At 46.0% G+C, this 18,988-nt stretch overlaps 1 protein-coding gene and 1 pseudogene across 1 annotated transcript; one reads left to right on the top strand and one right to left on the bottom strand.

The window, feature by feature from the left end:
- Positions 1 to 10,103: 10,103 nt before the first annotated feature.
- On the bottom strand, positions 10,104 to 10,311 carry LOC127184394 (ATP synthase subunit e, mitochondrial-like; annotated as a pseudogene).
- Positions 10,312 to 15,064: 4,753 nt separating this feature from the next.
- On the top strand, positions 15,065 to 16,585 carry LOC127184138 (IQ domain-containing protein F2-like). Its single transcript, XM_051140385.1, has 3 exons — positions 15,065 to 15,082; positions 15,262 to 15,339; positions 16,202 to 16,585. Exons 1-3 carry the CDS (start codon positions 15,065 to 15,067, stop codon positions 16,583 to 16,585), a joined length of 480 nt encoding a protein of 159 aa, XP_050996342.1.
- The last annotated feature ends 2,403 nt before the right edge of the window (positions 16,586 to 18,988 follow it).

Genomic DNA, 18,988 nt, shown 5'->3' with positions numbered 1-18,988 from the left:
ATCCATCTAAAGGCCTGCAGCACAAAGAGTTGGCTTCAACACCTAAATAAATACCTGACCTGGTCCTGTGAGTCTCCATGATGGTCATGCTACAGAGACACCCCTGGCCCAACGGTTCAGACTCTATCCCTTTTCCTCTTCTAAGGGGAAGACCTTCTCCATCACCACAGGCACCTCCAAACCAGGAAAGGCAGAATGGGGTATCTCATTACGCAACCCAGGGACCATTCCTGTCTTTTGAAGTCGGGAATGAAAAGGGGCTGAGCTTCTCACGCCAAAAGCACTTGGTGCAAGCACTTACAAGCATCTCCTCATGGCCCAGAAGCAGTACAGCCTCTGGTTTGTTGTCATCATTTTCTTGCCTCCTCCCTTCTAGGAGAGAGGTCAGAATATTACGGCTTGTACAGCAAGGCTTTTTACAAATAGAGACTGAGCAACATTAGGCCCAATATATTATCTGGCCCTTGCTGATTCTTAGGCAGTAGGCGAATCTCTTGTAAAGTCTAATTAGAACTCCTCAGAGACAGACCTAACCAATGGCTTGCTCTCAGCTGCGCCACTCCTGCTCTTGTCTCTCTCTATTTTTCTATTTTTTCATCCCAATGGCCCCCTCTTTCCACCTTTAAATGAGCCTAGCCCTCTGTCTTGCTTTACCCCTGGGCACCAGATGAGCTAAAAGTCTTGTCGGTTGGGAGGAAAGAGTTCGTCAGTTCCTCAGAGACCTAAATGGAAGCCAGATGTGGTGATGGGGTGTTGCGTCTCTGGTCCCAGTGTTTGCAAAGCTGAGTCAGGCGGGCCAAACCTGGGCCACATGGTGAAACCTTGTCAAGAAGTGGGTATGGGGAGTGGGCTGGGGTGTGGCTCAGTGGGTAAGGGCACTTGCCTCTAAGCCTGATGATCTGACCTCAACTCCCAGAATCCACGCGTTGGAAGAAGAGAACTGACTCCCACAGGTTATTCTCTGGGAGGCATACTAGAGGAAAGAGGAGACAGAGGAGATAATACGGGAGGGACAACTAACACTACAGACATTTTGAAAAAGACATATGGAAGCCTACTATTGTAGAAGCTGTCTAAAAATACATAGACATATAAAGAGTTTAAATAGAATGACCTTATTATAGAGCAGAATTGCCCTCCTGGACACAACAGGATAACAAAAGCCCAAAGCTGGGAATGTGTTGCATCTTTAGAAGCTGTTGGCAAATGAGTCCCATGGACCCCAGATGTTACAGGATATTGCCAGTGCGCCTGGTTACCTCCATAACTTGATGGTTAAGACCCTGAGGCGAAAGATGCCAAACAGCTTGAGTCATAGGACACAGAGGCGTCAGGCTGATCCTCACGCGGAAGCATCACCCATGCTGCCTAGCCTTCAAGGTGCTGGGAGGAGAAGAGTAGGAATCATCAATCTGTCCTAGCTATGAGCCCTGTGAGATACAACAGCGACTGGTCTGTCGAGAGGTGTCACAAGTGCACAAGTATCATGTGAGCAACAGACCACTTTCTTACTGAACTTAAGGCCCACTTCAGAAGTTAACACCCACATCTGGCACCATACCCGGGGCCATGAACTCATGGCTAGGCAAGCCATAGGCCTTACAGGAGACCCTACCGCTACCACTCCGTTAAACTGACTCCTGGTAGCTTGTTGTTACACCCCCTAGATCGGTGCATCTATCAACCCTCATCAGAGAAGCTTCTTTTTTGCAGTGGAAAGCAGTTAACACAGAAACCCACAAGTGAAAAGGGCATAGCCCCTCCTCCCAAGGCTCAGGGATCACTGCAGAAGAAGGGGCAGGAGGATTGTAAGACCCAGAGGTCTTACTGACGAGCAGCAAGCAGTGTTTCTGAACACAGCAGAGCAGTTGCACACGTGAGTTCACAGCAGCTAAGACACCATGCAAAAAACCTGTACCAGACAAGAGTCCAGCATCTGGGGGGGGGGGGCGAGCATGGAATCTCACCCCTAGCTAAAGAGCTATTGACAGTTGTCACCTGCTGGGGGGAAGGGAGGGGCTGGCAAGTTAACTCCAGTGAAGGCCGCACATCTGAGAGAATATCGGCAGCATAAATAGTACCTGGTGGTGGCGAAGGACACAGCAAGTCCACTGAAAGGACCTGGGAGGAGTGAGGGAGTGGATGTGATCAAAATGCATTGCACAAAATTCTTAGAAAACATGTGGCACATGTACACTTTCACGCCGGGAGGAAGACAGAGAATACATGTGAAAAACTGAAGAAGTTCCAGACTTTGAAAACATTATGTTAAGTGAAAGGAAAAAAAAAAGGCACATATTGCAGAATTATATAAAATTTATATAAAAGGCCCAAGCGAGGGAAATTATAGAGTTATAAATAAACCAGTAGCTGCTAGCGTCAGCGGGAAAGAAGTGGCTGTCACAGGGGTTTTGTTGGTGGTGGCTTTTGTTTTTGTTTTGAATGATGAAAATAGCATGGAATAAGATCACTATATTAGTTACTTTCCTGTTGTGATAAAACACAATCTCCCGAAGTCACTTCTAGAAGAAAGAGTTTATTTGGGCTTACACTTCCAGAGGGATAAGGAGTTTACCATGGCGTGGGGGAAGCGTAGCAGCAAGTGGCACACATCGTGACAAGCTGGAAGCTGAAAATTTTCATCTTCTGCCACAAACAGGAAGCAGGGAGAGGAAACAGGAAGTGAGGCAAGGCTGTGGATTCTCCAACCCAATATTGTGGTTTGAATGAGACTGGCTCCCATAGGCTCACGGACTGGAATGCTTGGTCCCCAGGTGGTGGAACTGTTTGGGAAGGATGGGAGGTGTGGCTTTGTTGGAGGAGGGTTGTCACTGGGGGGCAGGCCTTGAGGTTTCAGATTTCCCAGTTAGCGCTCTCTGCCACGCGCTTGTGGGTCAGGTATGAGCTCTCCTCGGCTACTGCTCCAGCTCCAGGCCTGCCTGTGGCCACCATGTTCTCTACCAAGTTAATGGACTCTAGCCCTCTGGAACCACAAGTCCTCAAATTAAATGCTTCTTTTTTTTAATATATAAGTTGCCTTGGTCACAGTGTTTTGTCATGTTAATAGAAAAGTAACAAACTTGCTCTGAGGTGAAGCAAAGAGAAAAACTCTATTATGTGGTGGGGGAGTGTGGGGGGTGGGGGGAGAGGGGTGGAGGAGTGTGGGATGGGGGGTGGAGGGGTGTGGGGGGGTGAGGGTGGGGAGGGTTGAAGAGTGGGAAAAAGGGGGGAATCCAGAGTACAAGCCTTGAAAGGCAGAAGGGTGTAAGGATACTGAGAAAAGACAAACTCCACAGAGCCACTGCACGTTGTGTTTTACCGCACTTCAGAACACTGAAGGTCCAGAGATCGTCTCCTGCCAGATTTACACACCTTGTCCATGTAGAGATTTGCGGGGATCGGTTGATAGCTCTTCATACTTTCATGGGCCTTGTTGACCTAAAGCTATCAGAGCCCTCCTCACTGAGGCCAGGCCGTACCACTTCTGTGTTCTTTCTGACCAAGATGCTATTCTAACTATTGATGCAAGAAAGTTCTTTATACCTTCTACCTGAGGCCCGTGAGATGGTTCATCAGGTAAAGGCATTTGCTGGCAAGCTTCACAACCCAAGTTTAATCCCAAGACTCACATGGATAGAAAGAAAGAACTGATTCCTGCAAATCCTCTAATCTCTACACACACACACACACACACACACACACACACACACACACACACTGAAAAAAATAACCCCATAGTATGCTATAATATAATGAATTACATTATATACTAACCTTTTTAAAGCAAGAAATTTTAATTTTTTTTTTCTTTTGAAAGTTTCTTCTTAATGATACGGCCTCTAAAAAACTCAGTGTATATACTTAGTCATTAATTTTGGGGTTTTTTTTTGTTGTTGTTGTTGGTTGGTTGTTGGTTGGTTTTGCTTTTTTTTTTTTTTTTTTTTTTTTCCCTAGACAGGGTTTCTCTGTGTAGCCTTAGCTATCCTGGGCTTTATAGACAGGATGGCCTTGAACTCAGAGATCCTCCTGCCTCTGCCTCCCTGAGAGCTGGGGTTAAAGATGTGTGCCACCACGTGCGGCTGATTTTTACTATTTAGTTGCTCTATGATAACACTCTTTAAAACTGTGTAAGTGCTATTTTTATCACAACACAGAGAGAAATGAGAAACACTCTCAGCTTCAGTTACACAATATAATGAAGACTTTTTAGGAAAGGGAAGCTATTCCAAATCAGACCATGCTCACTTGTTCTTCCTGGATGATGTACCTCATAATCAGACCATGCTCACTTGTTCTTCCTGGATGATATACCTCACTAGCAACCTCACTCATCCTTTTTTAAATTTAATTTTAATGTAATTTATTTACTATTATTTTTATTAGATTTATTTATTTTATTATAACTTATTCACATTATTTCGCAATTGTAATCCCCTTGCTCTTATCTTTCTGTTCCCACCCTCTATTATTATTATTATTATTATTATTATTATTATTATTATTTTGGTTTTACAAGACAGGGTTTCTCTGTGTAGCAGCTCTGGCTGTCCTGGACTCACTTTGTAGACCAGGGTGGCTTGGAACTCACAGAGATCTGCCTGCCACTGCCTCCCCAAGTTCTGGGATTACAAGCGTGGGCCACCCTGCCTGGCTACTAATCCTTTTTTTAAAGTAAAGAATCGCTGTTTCATTATGTCCTTATATTTTTATTTGTGTGTGCAGGTGTGAAGCAAGAGGCTGGCATTAGGTAACTTTATCACTCCACCTTATATTTTTGAGACAGAGTCTCTCCATGAAGGTGAGGCTCATGCACTGGCTAAACAGACTGGCTAGTGATTTCCAGGGACCCACCCATCTCTGCTGGTGACTCAGCACTAGGGTCACAGATGCACCTCCATACCCTCATGTGCCTGTGTGCTAGTGGCCAAAGCTCTGGTCCCCAGGTTTGAACTTCGAGCGTTTTACCCATTGATCCATCTCTCTCCCCCCTGTTTTCTCTTTTGGGATGTGTGTGTGTCTGTGGTTGAGTGGGTGCATCGGTGTGTGTCTATGTGTCTATGTGTCTGTGTGTCTGTGTGTCTGTCTGTGTGTGTGTGACTGTGTGTGTGTCTCTGTGTGTGGGTCTGTGTGTCTCTGTGTGCCTATGTGTGTATATCTGTGTGTGGGTCTGTGTGTCTATGTGTGTGTCTGTCTGTCCGTCTGTGTGTATGTGTCTGTGTGTCTGTGTGTGTATATATCTGTGTGTGTGTGTGTCTGTCTGTGTCTGTGTGTGTGTACCTCTGTGTTTGTACAGGTGAGTGCACACATGATCTCCGCCTCCCGTTTCATTATCATTGGAGTTGCAAGCACACCTCACCACAGCTGGCTTTTATTTATGGGAGTTCGGGTCCTCATACTTGTGAGGGGACTGAGTTGCCTCCCAAACCCCGAGAATGAGATGTCTATGTTATAGCTACTTTCAAAGAAAATGCAAATGTGATGCTAGTATCTTTGGCATTCTGTACATTTTCTGACACAGCCTGGAGACTGATAGGGAAAAACTGATTCAGGCAGGAAAATCTACACCCAAGACTTTACCTTCCTGTCTTCTGCACAAAGGGTACCCAGAAGGGACTTTTTTTTTTTTTTTTTTTTGGTAAAGGTAAAATGGATATTGTAGATAAAGCTGTAATATTGTATTCTAGAAATGCCCTGCGACATATTTTAATCTATGTTATAAATATTTTGTACTGCTAATAGTTTGTTAAAATACTTTTTCTGCTCCCTAAAAATTATTCAAAAGTAGAGGTGGGTATAGGGGTGCATGCTTCTAATCCCAGCATGTGGGAGGCAGAGGTAGATCTCTGAGTTCCAGGCCAGCCTAGTCTACATAGTGAATTCCAGGACAGCCAGAGCTGCATAGTGAGATTTTAATGATAATAATAGTAATAGTAGGGCTGGAGAGATGGCTTAGTGGTTAAGAGCACTGACTGCTCTTCCAGAGGACCAGGGTTCAATTCCCAGCACCCACATGGCAGCTCACAACTGTCTGTAACTCCAAGATCTGACATCTTCACATAGACATACATGCAGGCAAAAGACCAATGCATATAAAATAAAAATAAATAAAAAATTAAAAAACAGTAATAGTAGTAATAATAAAATATTGAGCTAGATACACATGCCTGTAGTCTTAGCATATGGGAAGTGGAAACAGGAAGCTAGGAGTGGCCTTGACAGACAAAGCTGAATGCTAGGCTACCCTAGTGATGTCTCAAACTGAATGGATGCTTCTCAGGGCACATATTGTATTGCAATAATTGGAGATACAGCTTAGGTTATGATTTTTTTTCCCCCAGAAAGCTTAAAAAAAAAAAAAAAAAAAAAGTCAGGCATGGTGTGACATACCTGTAATCCTAGAACTAAGGAGGTAGAGACAGGATTGTAAATTCAAGACCAGTCTAGGCTATAGAGAGAGAAAGAGACCCTATTTTACGGTTTATTTTTCGGTCTCATGGTTTTAGTATATCAGGGCAGGGCAGGGCAGGTCCTGGCAGGGGGACTGTGTGCTAGAAGCTTGCTTCCATCCAGCAAAACAGGATGCAAAAACCAACCTGAATCAGGAGCCAGGCTACCACCTTCAAAGGCTCACTCCTACGGACCTACCACCTCCAGCTAAGACCCACGCCACAGCCTTCCAAAGAGCTCCACCAGCTGGGGGACACACATTCAAAACACAGTCCTGTGGCAGACATTTCAGATGGAACCGTGACATTCCCCTTTCATACCTCAGGCTGCAAGCTACATGCAAGAGACCGTCAGCCTAGTTATGAACCCAGCAAACCCTCCATAGGCTTTTCAAAACTTTTATCTGTAATGGTACCAAGACACTCAATTGCTTTTTACTAAATAACATCAATTTTGTTTTAACTGTGAGGAGATAAATTTAACTGCGTGGTGTGCCTTTTATTGCAGCTCTTTCTATTTTTTAAGTTTTATACAATATTAGAATTCTTTCTCAAGTTTCCGAAGTGACATTTCACCCTTAAAACAATATTTCTAAAACTGAGAGGGTTTTTTTTTTTTAAAGTCAACATTTCAAAATATAATGGGAAAGTTCTAAGCATTTAAAAAAAGATCCCAACTAAAATACATACAGAACCACAAGAGACTCTGAACAGGCTGAATGAGCTGTGGATGAAAAAGTTGTAGGCACACACTTTCTGATTTTAAAAATCAGACAGGGTGTGGGGAAGAAAGTTAAAAGTAGGCAAAAGACTTAAAAAGACATTTTTTCCCCCCAGAGAAAACACATAGCTGGCCGCCAGGTACGTGAAAAGGTAGTCAGCATCACCGGCCTTCTGGGAAAAAAAAAAGATCAAAACTACAATGAACCACTACCTGACATCTGTTAGGATGGTTATCATCCAAAAGACAGGGGACAAAAAGTGTGGGCAAGGGTGTTGAGGAAAATTGGGACAGCCATATGGGAAACAATATGGAAGAGCCTTTAAAAAAATAAAATAAAAATAGAACTACCATATGACCCAGAACCATGCTTCCGGGGACATATCCAAAGGACATACTTTATTCCTATGTACACCGCCTGGGATCCACCAGGCTTTGCCTCCCCCAGCAGCAGGAGTACAGGTGTGTGCCACCATACTGGTTTTTGGTTTTGGTTTTTTTTGTTTTGTTTTGTTTTGTTTATGTAGGTGGTAGAGATCCAAGCTCAAGTCTTTCGTGCTTGTGTGTCACACCCTCTCAGAAAGTCCACCCACAGAGTCAAAGAAAATGTTCCACAGTGGGACACATCGGATCATGAACTTGTGTCTAGTATATAACAACTCATTATAAAATTCTGATGAGCCTGGCTGGAGCCCCTGGGTCAAGACTAAGGCTTGGTGGCAGCAAGGCTAGGCCTGTCCCCTCCCTGCCAGGCTCACCAGACAAAGGCCAGCCCTGAACACTAGCTGTGGACTGCCTGGAGGGCCTCCCATGGGACTGGTGGGAGGGCAGCACGCCCATACAGTCCCTGTATCCTACGGCAGAGGCCTCTGGGTAAGGCGATCTTAAGCACGCTGATGCTCAAATGTTTCACAGATCACAGATCTAAATTATGAACTGAATGTGCTAGTTTGAATAAGAATGGTCCCTCTTTAAGCCCAGCACTTGAAAGGCAGTGGCAAGCACATCTCTATGAGTTCGAGGCCAGCCTGGTCTACAAAACCAAGTCCAGGACAGCCAGGGCTACAAGAGAAACCTTGTCTCAAAAAACAGGGGGAAAAAAAGGCCCCCATAAGCTCATGTTTTTGAATGCTTAGGGAGTGGCACTACTTGAAAGGATTAGGAGGAGGAGGTGTGGCCTTGTTGGGGTAGGTGGGACTTCCTGGTTGAAGGAAGGTTACTGTTATGTTACTAAGGGTGGGCAGTCTCTCCCTGCTGCCTGGGAATCCAGATGCCGAACTCTCAGTTTCTCCAGCACCGTGTCTGCCTGCGTGCCGCCATGTTCCCTGCCATGCGGATAATTGGCTAAGCTTCTGAATCTGTAAACAAGCCCCAGCTAAATGCTTTCCTTTATAAGAGTTGCCACGGCCATGGTGTCTCTTCACAGCAACAGAACAGTCACCAAGACAGTGACCATGGAGGGTCTGTTTCTTAGGCACTTCCAAACAAGCCGTAAGGACACTGTCCATCCACTTGACAAATGCTTACCCAGCAGATCTCATGGAAGAGGACCCTTGTTAACTAGAGCCTTCATCGACTTCTCCTGAGAGCCACTGCGTGCCTGCTGTGCGCCTCTGTGGAAATGCATGCGGTCAGTGTGTCTTGGTGAGGGGATTTTTGGCGAACTTGAGACCGCTCTTCTGTGTATTGCTGGGTCAGACACTGTACCCTTTATATCATGATCCTGATCTTTGAAAAGACCCTGGCCTGCATAGTCCTCATCACACTCCAATGGGAAGAGTCCAATGAGTCCTGTTGAAAACCCGGAGTCTGAAATCCTGACCTCAGCCCACAGGAGAGAGGAGTCTGATGCCCAGGAAGGCCTCCACAGGCTGACCCTGACAGGAGGGAGGAGTTTGATGCCCAGGAAGACCTCCACAGGCTGACCCTGACAGGAGGGAGGAGTCTGATGCCTGGGAGGATCTCCACAGGCTGACCCTGACAGGAGGGAGGAGTCTGATGCCCAGGAGGACCTCCACAGGCTGACCCTAACAGGAGGGAGGAGTCTGATGCCCAGGAGGACCTCCATAGACTAATCCCCCTCAAGCCTGTGGATGTGTCCAGTTTGCGAATGACACATTCCCACACTGAGGACAGTCTGGAGTGAGTCTCTGCAGCAGGATTCCTTCCTTCCTCTTTGTCCCCCCCCCCCCCCCCCGCCTCAACCTCTGTTGCTGTCTTTTGTTGTTTCTGCCTACTCTTCCCTGTCCCCAGACTACCGTGGCTTTAAGAAAAAATCTCACAAGGTCCATCTCTAGACAAAAAGCTATAGGAAATTAATGACAGAGAGGGAAAAATCATCTTCCTCAGGCATAGGCTCCCTAACTGGCTATCCAATACTAAGTGCTTAGCCAAAAAAAGTATACATACAAGCAACACTAAACAGCCTCAGTATGTTGTATTTATTAATATATATTATGTACATGCCAAAATATTATATATAACATATTGCATATTTGTGACTACATATTCATAAATATATGACAAATATACATATATAAAAATACATATGTAACAAAGAAAAAGAAGTCATGAATTTGAGAAAGAACAAAGTAGAAGGGCACAGGGAGGGTTGGTGGGAAAAGAGAAGGCAAGAAACTGTAAATATAATACACATGTCTGAAAAAAATGTTTAAAGATTTTTAATTTTTAAAAAGGGACAAAGAAGCCGGGTGGGGTGGCACATGCTTTTAATCCCAGCACTCGGATCGCTGTGAGTTCGAGGCCAGCCTGGTCTCCAAAGCGAGTCCAGGGTAGCCAAGACTACACAGAGAAACTCTGTCTCGAAAAAGGGGGGGGGGGGCTCAGTTGCTCTACAAGTGATTTAAAACTTTTTTTTTTTTCACATAACAAAGCTTTATTCATCCTCAGTGACTAAAGACAAGCTCCCTGGCGCCTCACCTGAGAACGCTGTCGTCGTGTGCGTCCGCCAGTTCTCTCTCAATGCGGTTCAGCTCATGTCGGCTCTTCTTTTCCTCTGCTGCTCCTCTCCTCCTCTGCCTCGAGTTTTCGGAAACTGTAGCATTTGGCGCCGTAGGCCATGATGAGGACCAGGGCGGAGTGTCAGCAGAACTTGAGCACAGAGACCTGATCCAGTGGAACCATTTTGTCTTGTCCTTGACCTTCGCCGCAAAAATGTCTCACCCAGTGGCATGGCGGAAGGACACAGCACACGTTGGTTATAAGCACAAGGCATACCCGGGACTAACAGTAATAACTCGATGACCAATGTGGCACAGGAATGCTTTCTGTTGTTGTTTTTTAAGACAGACTCTCAATATAGCTCTGGATATCCTGGTATTCACTATGTAGATCAGGCTGGCCTTGAAACTCACAAATCTGCCCTCCTTTGCCTCCCTAGTACCCGGATTAAAGGTGAATGCCACATCACCTGGCTTGGAACGCTTGCTTATTCAAAATAGCTTTTGGAGCTATTGTTCTAAAGTCTGCTTTCTGTGCTTTGATAGTACTGCTATTTTTAAAATGTGTTTATTTCCTATAAATATAAATATTCTATATATATAATTTTTATTCTTAATTGCAACTTAATTTTTAATCATTTATTATCGTTTTAGGCGTCTGTGGGTGTGTGCCAGGTGCCCACTGACAGCCTACCTCCTTGTGGTCAGAGGACAGCCTCCAGAGCTGGGGACTCAGTTCTCTAGTGCCACCTTGTGGATTCAGGGATGAATCTCCGATCACCAGCCCTGTATGCGAGTGCCTCTACCCACTTAGCAATCTCGCTGGCCCCGTGTTACTGTATTTTTAAGTTCTTTTAATGCCTCAGAAAATATACAATGAATAAATTAAAGTAGGCAAAATACCTAAAACCAAACATTTCTCCTAAGACACACAAATGTCCAATAAGCACACAAAATATATTTATCAGCATTAATCTCAAAAATGTTAAAAAAAAAAAAAAAAGAATACAGACTAAGACCTGACACACATTAGCAGAAGATTTAAATGGCTGATCCCTATGGAAAGCAAAGCCTCTGCTCCCCAGTGATTAGATAGTTAACCATGAACCCGAAGTTCAGTCCCTAGGTATAGAGAAATGAAAGGCTATTCCCAAGCCGGGCATAGTAGCGCACACCTCTAATCCCAGCACTCAGGGAGGCAGAGGCTGGTGGATCTCTGTGAGTTCAGCCCAACCTGGACTACAAAAGAGTCCAGGACAGTCAAGACTACACAGAAAAACCTTGTCTCAAAACACCAAAAAAAAAAAAAAGAGAGAGAGAGAGAAAAGGCTATTCACACACAAAAAAATTGTACATAGGTATTTATAGATGCATTATTTATAATAGCCCAAAGATGAAAATCAAATAATACAAATGCCCATGAAAGGGTGGGCATATAAGTAGAACGTGGTATGTCCATGCAGTGAAAGGTGACGTAGCAATAGAAAATTATCAAGTACCGATACGTACTGCAACACGGATAAACAATGAAAACATTCGGTGAGTGAGAGACTCCAGACACAACGGGCACATGCATGATTCTAATCAGAAACACAAAAGTGCTGGGGTTACAGATGTCTGCCACCAAGCTCAGCTGTCCCTGGGGAATCCTCTTTTTTTTTTTAAACCTTTTTATTGATCCGGGCACGGTGCTGCACACCTGTAATCCCAGCACTCAGGAAGGCAGAGGCAGGCAGATCTGTTTGAGGCCAGCCTGGTCTACAAAGCGAGCCCAGGACAGCCAAGGCTACACAGGGAAGCCCTGTCTCAAAAACAAACAAACAAACAAACAAACAAACAAACAAAAAAATCTTCTTATTGATTCTTTGTGAACTTCAATCATGCACGCCAATTCCAGTCATCTCTTCGTTCCTTTGTATTCACCCTTTGGTCTTGCAAGCTCTCCTCAAAAAGATAAGAAGATAGTAAAACAAACAAACAAACAAAAACAAAACAACAAAAAAAGAAAAACCTGAAGTAGAAGCTATAGTGTGTCCCACAGTATATACCCTTTTCTTCACAAAACTTTACTTGCAAATGTTCATTGCAATGAGCCATTGGTCTGCTTCAACGCCTCTGGCTTCTGCTAACCCAGCAATACTGGATCCTCACAGGCTCTCTTCTCAGACATCCTGTTATTGCCCTGTGAGATCCTGCAGCTTTGGATCTGTAGGACCAGCCCTTCCACATGCTCCAGCAGATCATAGATGGGGTAGATGTTGGGGTGGGCCAACACAAAGCCCTGGATCTGGGCCTGGGAGGTGGCTGAGTTGGTGAGCCCGGTAGCTCTCCTGTGCCTGCACCACCAGGGCAAGCTCTCCAGCCTTGCCCAGGCTAGCTCACCCAATGCTGCAGCCGGCAAGGGACAGGGGCAAATTCCTCACTCTCATGCCCTCACCTTTACCACCAAGGCCAGCTTTACTGTGCTGCCCAGACAGGTGCAGAGGCCACTCTCCTGAGTGCTGCAGCCAGTGAGGGACAGGGGCAGCTCTCATGACCTCAGCGTCAGCTCTCCCACCTGCCACAGGTGTCAAGGGATGAGGTAGAAGAGGGCATCTCTCTCTTGCCCAAGTCACTCCATGGCAGACTAGGGCCAGGGACCTCTCCTGCATGTGGTGACTGGGAAGGGGCAGGACCAGTTTGTCACAGTGCCTCAGGCAGCAGCCCAGACCAGGGACATCTGCATGGCCTTTGGTGGTAAAAATGAACCTGAGACATCAACACAGACCCCAGCAGCCATAGAACCAAGGACCCAGACAAGGCCTCTGGCAGCAGCATGGGCCAGGATGTCCCCATGGCCCCAGGCCACTCAAATCAGCATGTCCCCATGTGACAACGCAGCCCTTAAATATCCACATGGTCTCTGGTAGCAGCCAAGACCATGGACATCCACTTGGCCTTTGGTGGTAACTCGGGCCACAGACATCAACAGCGACCCCAGCTGCAGCAGGACCATGGACCTCACATGGCCCTTGGTGGCTGCCCAGGCAGGGACCTCATCATAGCCTCCTCATTTCTGCCTGTTCCTCACTACTGTCAAGTCTCTAGTTCCACCTTTCCCCACAGTGTATGAACCTCTTGGCTTCTCTTTATCTTCCCTCTCTCCACCATGTACTCCATCTTTCCCATCTCTCCATCACACATTCGTTCATCATAGTGGTACCCACAACAGGTACTTAGGTGTCTTTCTTCCAGCCACCCTGGCCACCCCCCTGTGAAACTCTTATCTTTTGGGATAATTTTTAATAAGCAACATCTGAATTTCTAAGTTTTTTGTTTTTTGTTGCTGTTGGGTTGTTTGTTTTTATTTCTTTTTATTTTTTTTAAGACAGGGTTTCTCTGTGTAGCCTTGGCTATCCTAGACTCACTTTGAAGACCATGCTGGCCTCAAACTTACAGTGATTCACCTGCCTCTGCCTCCCAAGTGCTGGGATTAAAAGCATGAGCCCGGCAGAGGATTTTATTTTGGTTTGGTTTTTGGTTTTTGGTTTTTGAAGACAGGGTTTCTCTGTGTAGCCTTGGCTGTCCTGGACTTGCTTTGTAGACCAGGCTGGCCTCGAACTCAAAGGGATGTGCTTGCCTCTGAGTGCTGGGATTACAGGGATGCACCACCAAAGTTTTTAAAGATTGGATCTATTGGTTCTTAGTGCCTATTTATGATAGATCTTTAAATGCCTTCTCAGTGGGTTCTGGGTCTCTGTATTAATCTCCATCTACTATAAAAAGATCATCTTTAATAAGGGTTGAAAGCTACACTAATCTATGGGTATAAAAATAAGAGCTTGGGGAACATTTATTACCATGACCATTTGGCAGAATATTACTAGGTTCTCCCGTAGGGCCTATGAACCAGCCTTCCCTGGGCTCTTACTGAGTTCAACAATGCCAGACACAGGTTCCATTCTTGTAGAATGGACTTAAAAGCTAATCTGAAAGTAGTTGGTTACTCCAATAATAATATTTGTGCTACTATTGTACCAGTCAGATCAGTTGTTTTTATAGCCTGCAGAGTTCACAGCTGGATAAGACTGTTGACTACTTTTCTCTCCAAGTAGTATGCATACAGCCTATGAGCATTATGAACGCTAGACTGGAGCTTCTAGTTCTGACTACAGAGATACTTGTACACCCATGGTCATCAATATTCTTGGTTGGTTGGTTGGTTGGTTGGTTGGTTGGTTGGTTTTTTGAGACAGGGTTTCTCTGTGTAGCCTTGGCTGTCCTGGACTCCATTAGCTAGGAAGCAGTCAGCCTAGATGCCCACTAATTGATGATGGATTATGAAAATGTTGCATATACAGGGAACTGAATTTTACTCAACTGTAAAAAAAAAGTTAAATTATAAGACTTATGGGTAAATGGATGGAATTAGAAAGTGTTCTAGCTCGGCGTGGTGGTGCACACCTTTAATCCCAGCACTTGGGAGGTAGAGGCAGATGGATCTTTGTGAGTTGCAGCCCAGCCTGGTCTACAAGTGAGTCCAGGACAGCCAAGGCTAAACAGAGAAACCCTGTCTCGAAAAACCAATAAATAAATAAATAGAAAGTGTTCTATTGAGTGAGACAACCCAGGCTCAGAAAGACAGGTGCATGTTGCTTCATATGCAGAGCCTAACCTTGAATTTTTAGGTTTGTGTGGTTTTCCTTGGAAGGCCTGTCAAGGTGAGGAAGCCAGAAGAGGGGCCGCTGGGAGGAGAAAGGACTTGAGAGAGGAGGGAAAGTAGGGCACATGTAATGTGTAAGTAGAGAGGGGAGAGTCTGAGGCAGATATTTTAAGTCTATATCACAAAAGCCGTGGTTAATTCCATCCCTCCCCTCTCTGCCGCCCCAGATCACTCACATCAGACACTGGGAAGCAGGCAAACCAAGGCTAATGAGCCATCTAGATGCAGGTTGGCTATGGTGCTTAAATTCTGTGTAAGGGTCATGACCAGATCTAGCAGGTGATTAGAATAAGGGTGTGAGTGGGTATCATCTTGGACTTCACCCCATCTAAGGAAAAGAGGCAATACTAAAGCGATGGGTGGATTTGCACAGCGCCATCGAAAAGAATGGTTTTACTCATGCATGTATTTCTCATTTAATTTTGGTGACAGTCCAAGAGCAGTTTAGTTGCCCTTGTAAGTGAAGATGAACAGAAAACTATCCAAAGGCAGAAGAAACAAAAGGTAAGAGTGAGTCGGGTCACCTCACAGTGAAGAGAACTCCGGACCATTTGTACCCACGTCCCAGGGCTGTGGGATCCTGCCTCGCACACATCTGAGTCTAAAATGACCAAGAGTTAAGTCAGTATCTGTTTGTGACCTAGCGGCTGGAAAGAGGGAAACCTGTCAGAAACTGCTTGGGGCTAGAAGTCAAGAACACGGGTACTCTGAGTCAAGCAGAATGTTCTACACACACAGCAAGGCTGGTTGTAGAATACGCAGGAAGTGCTACAAACCCTATCATGAAATCAAAATGCATGATTATCGCAGAGAGCAATCAGATGGTGTGTTCTGGGACATGAGTCAATGACAAAATAAAAATAAAAACAAAAACAAAAACAGACAAATGCATGAGGATAGCAAATGTTCCCAAACCAGCGAGCCCTGAAGATGTAGAGTGACTAGCAAAGGCCCTCTCATCCCCAGGACACCTTGCCAGTGAGTCTGGTTTTCCCTTGGCCTAGGCAGCAAGCAGTGAGGTAGGCAAGCAAAGAATGCTACGGGCCAAAAGTGGAGGTACACGCGTGTAATCCTAGCCCTTGGGAGACGGATGCAGGAGGAACAGAAATTTAAGACCATCCCTCCTCTACACAAGGAGATCAAGAACAGCATACAGGGAATGAAAAGGAGAGGAACTGTGTGACACAGCGAAGGAGATGAAGGGTCCTTAACAGGTCTCCTGGCTCCTTGTCACAGTTCTGCTAGATTCCCCCCAAACTCTCTGAGGAAGAGCCAGTGTTAAGACACAGCCCAGACAGGTGATGATGCTGGAAGTTACTAGCATAAAAAAAAAAAAAAAGTCCCTGAGTAAATCTCTCTTATCTCTGTCTAGAAAAAGTTAAAAAACAAAAAGAGAGCAGCCATTCGGCTCCAGGCCTGGTGGCGTGGCACCCTGGTGCGCAGGACACTGCTCCACGCAACCCTCAGAGCCTGGATCATCCAGTGCTGGTGGCGGCTGACAGTCAGGAGGATGCAGGAGAAGAAGCGGAGGAAAATGCTGCTTGACTACTCACACAAAGAGCAAGCGGTGGTCAAGCTCCAGTCTCTGATTCGGATGTGGCGGGTCCACTGGCGCTACTGCCAGGTCCTCAGTGCCATCTACATCATCCAGGGCCACTGGAAATACCACAACTGCCAGTCCTGTTCTTTACTGCGGGGTCACTGCGTGATCACGGCCACTCACCTGCAGTTCCACATTGAGATCATTGACCACTGAGGGCTGACTAGGAAAGAAGCTGTGTCTTTGGTTCCCAATAAAGCCCTAAGTGCTTTGTGCGTGTTTGCGTTCACAGCTGATTGGAAGCCTTTAGACTTGGGCCTCTGTGGCTCCTGTTGTCCCTCACAAAGAACCACGTGAGGTCTTCCTGTGTCTGTGTGTTGGAACGGTAATGGTCACGTGCCACTCAGTCACCAAAACAGCAGCCAGGTCCCAACCTGACCTTACCTATGACACAGCCCGAAGTCTTAATTCCCGCTCCTTTCTCCCCACCACTGTTCGGAAGGTGAGTGAGCTACACCCCTTGAAAACTCTTGACACCTGCTCGTACAGACTGAGTCTGGGGTCTAGAGTCAGCGTTGACTGGGATCTAGAGTACCTCGGTTTCCTCTCTGGGAAGCCCCTAAAGCAAATGCCAGCCCCTGAGTGAGGGCATCATAATGTGGCTCCAAGTGAGGATAGGAGTTTGGCCATGGTGCTGGGGGGCGGGCCTGGGGCAGGGCATCTCAACAAGCAAGGAGGTGACCCTGAGAACAAGTAGGAAGACACTCAGCACCCCCACCCCACCCCCTGGTTCATTCTTCACAGTTGCCTCACCCAAACAGGGTGCTATCACTCCTTCCTTCCTCTGTTGTTTTAAAAACAAAATTCCAATCGTTCCATTTACCAAGCCAGATTTGGGGTGGGGTGGGGCAGGTGGAGGTGAAAACTTGCTAGTTCACAGAGGCCAAGTAAGCACCCAGCTGACCTCCCTACTCAGGCAACAGCTCAGAAGGAAAAAGGCACAGAAAAAATACAAAAGCTTCCGCTTCCTCCTCCTCCTCTGCTTCCTCTTCCTCTTCCCTTTCCCCCTACCCCTCTCCCTTCCTGTCCCCCTCCCACAGTCTGTCTTAAATACCCTTTACCCAAGGTCCCTCCTTTAATCCCTGTCACCCTCTTGACCTGTTTACAGAAAGCTTTGGATTAAAAGTGTGCTGGGGCTGAGTCAAAAAAACAAAAAACAAAACACACCAGTGCTTGTTTACAGTAAACAGAAAGCTCTAGGTTCAAAAATTGAGCCATACCATACTAAAAACAGATTTTTACAGTTCATTGGGTGTTCGCCAGATGCAGTGGTGCACACCCGTAATCCCAGCACTGAGGAGGCAGAGGCAGGCTGTTGGCTCTGTTTCTTAACAATTAAACTTTATTATACAACCCAACTATCTTACATAAGAGAGAAAAAAGGTTAAAGGGAAAAAAGAACGAACCTTCCGGTATCCGTTCCACGGGGCAGGTCCCTAGGTATCTCTGACCTGCGCGCTGGTCCGGCCTGTTCGCTGATCCTCTTCCTGAGCTCGAGCTCGGTATGAACCTGCTGCCCCTCTCGTCCTCTCCGCCTGCCTGTCTCTCACGTGCAAGGGCCGGTCTCCTCCTCCCATCGAGGGTCCATTAGAAACACAATAATCCAGGTGGAGTCCCCTGGTCCACTTCCTGAATTCCAGGCCCAGGATGACTCCACCCAGTCTATCTCAAGGTTAATCTCAGGGAGTATCCTTGGTGTGTCCAAGGGCAAAGCCTGCCAAGACTGCTTTCACCTGTGACAAAGCTTACACTCCTTCCCACAGCAGGCGGATCTCTGAGTTTGAGGCCAACCTAGTCTACAAAGCAAGTCCAGAGCAGCCAGGGCTACACAGAGAAACCCTGACTCAAAACAAGCAAACAAAAAAAGGCAAACAACCCCACAACTAAGTGTGGTGATTTACACCTGTGATCCTTTAAAAGAAGGAAGAAGGCTATTTGTCCATCTGTGATAACATCCTCGTTGTCAAACTCCCAAAAGGCAGAGTGACGCATATCAGGCAACAGATGAATACAAGGCAATATAGGGATTCTCTGGGCTGTTCCGCAGCCTTCAAACAGGAAACCTGACACGTGCTGCAACACGAACTTGGGGGAACTGAAAGAAGCCAGTCACGACAACACAGGTATCGTATGAGTTCTCTGGGCTCTCCAGAAAGCCGGAGGCAGGGGCACTCATATGGCAAGTTGAATACATACAGACAGACAACAAGTAGTCAAGGACTGAGAAAATTTCTCAAAGAATTACTATTTCATGGGTAGAAAATTTCAGCTTTGCAAGATGAAAACACCACGAAGATGGTGACAGTTGTGCAAGGTAAGTACCTTTTTCAGTCTAGTTTTAAACGGTGAGTTTGTGTCATATTTTCACCCGTGATTTAAACACAAAACCCCAAAAGACAAGCTTCCATATTGTGTTGTCAAGGGAGACCAATTGTATATTCTCCCCGGAACTGAAAGGCACCTGGCAACCCTGAAATCCTAACTCCCCTACCCATGGCAGACATTGCTAATCCATCCCTGATCCTCATCCTCCATCACTGAGTTCTCTTTAGTGTCCCT

This window comes from Acomys russatus, chromosome 32, assembly GCF_903995435.1.
Source record: "Acomys russatus chromosome 32, mAcoRus1.1, whole genome shotgun sequence".
Lineage (NCBI taxonomy): Eukaryota > Metazoa > Chordata > Mammalia > Rodentia > Muridae > Acomys > Acomys russatus.
Note: the sequence above shows the minus strand (reverse complement) of the source record. Positions and strands in the feature narration are given on the sequence as shown.

Bases quoted from the DNA above. Each gene is read 5' to 3' on its own strand.
- LOC127184138 (XM_051140385.1), top strand. The intron at 15,340-16,201 runs GTGAGTCGGGTC...ATCTCTGTCTAG, and splicing joins AGAAGAAACAAAAGGTAAGA to AAAAAGTTAAAAAACAAAAA.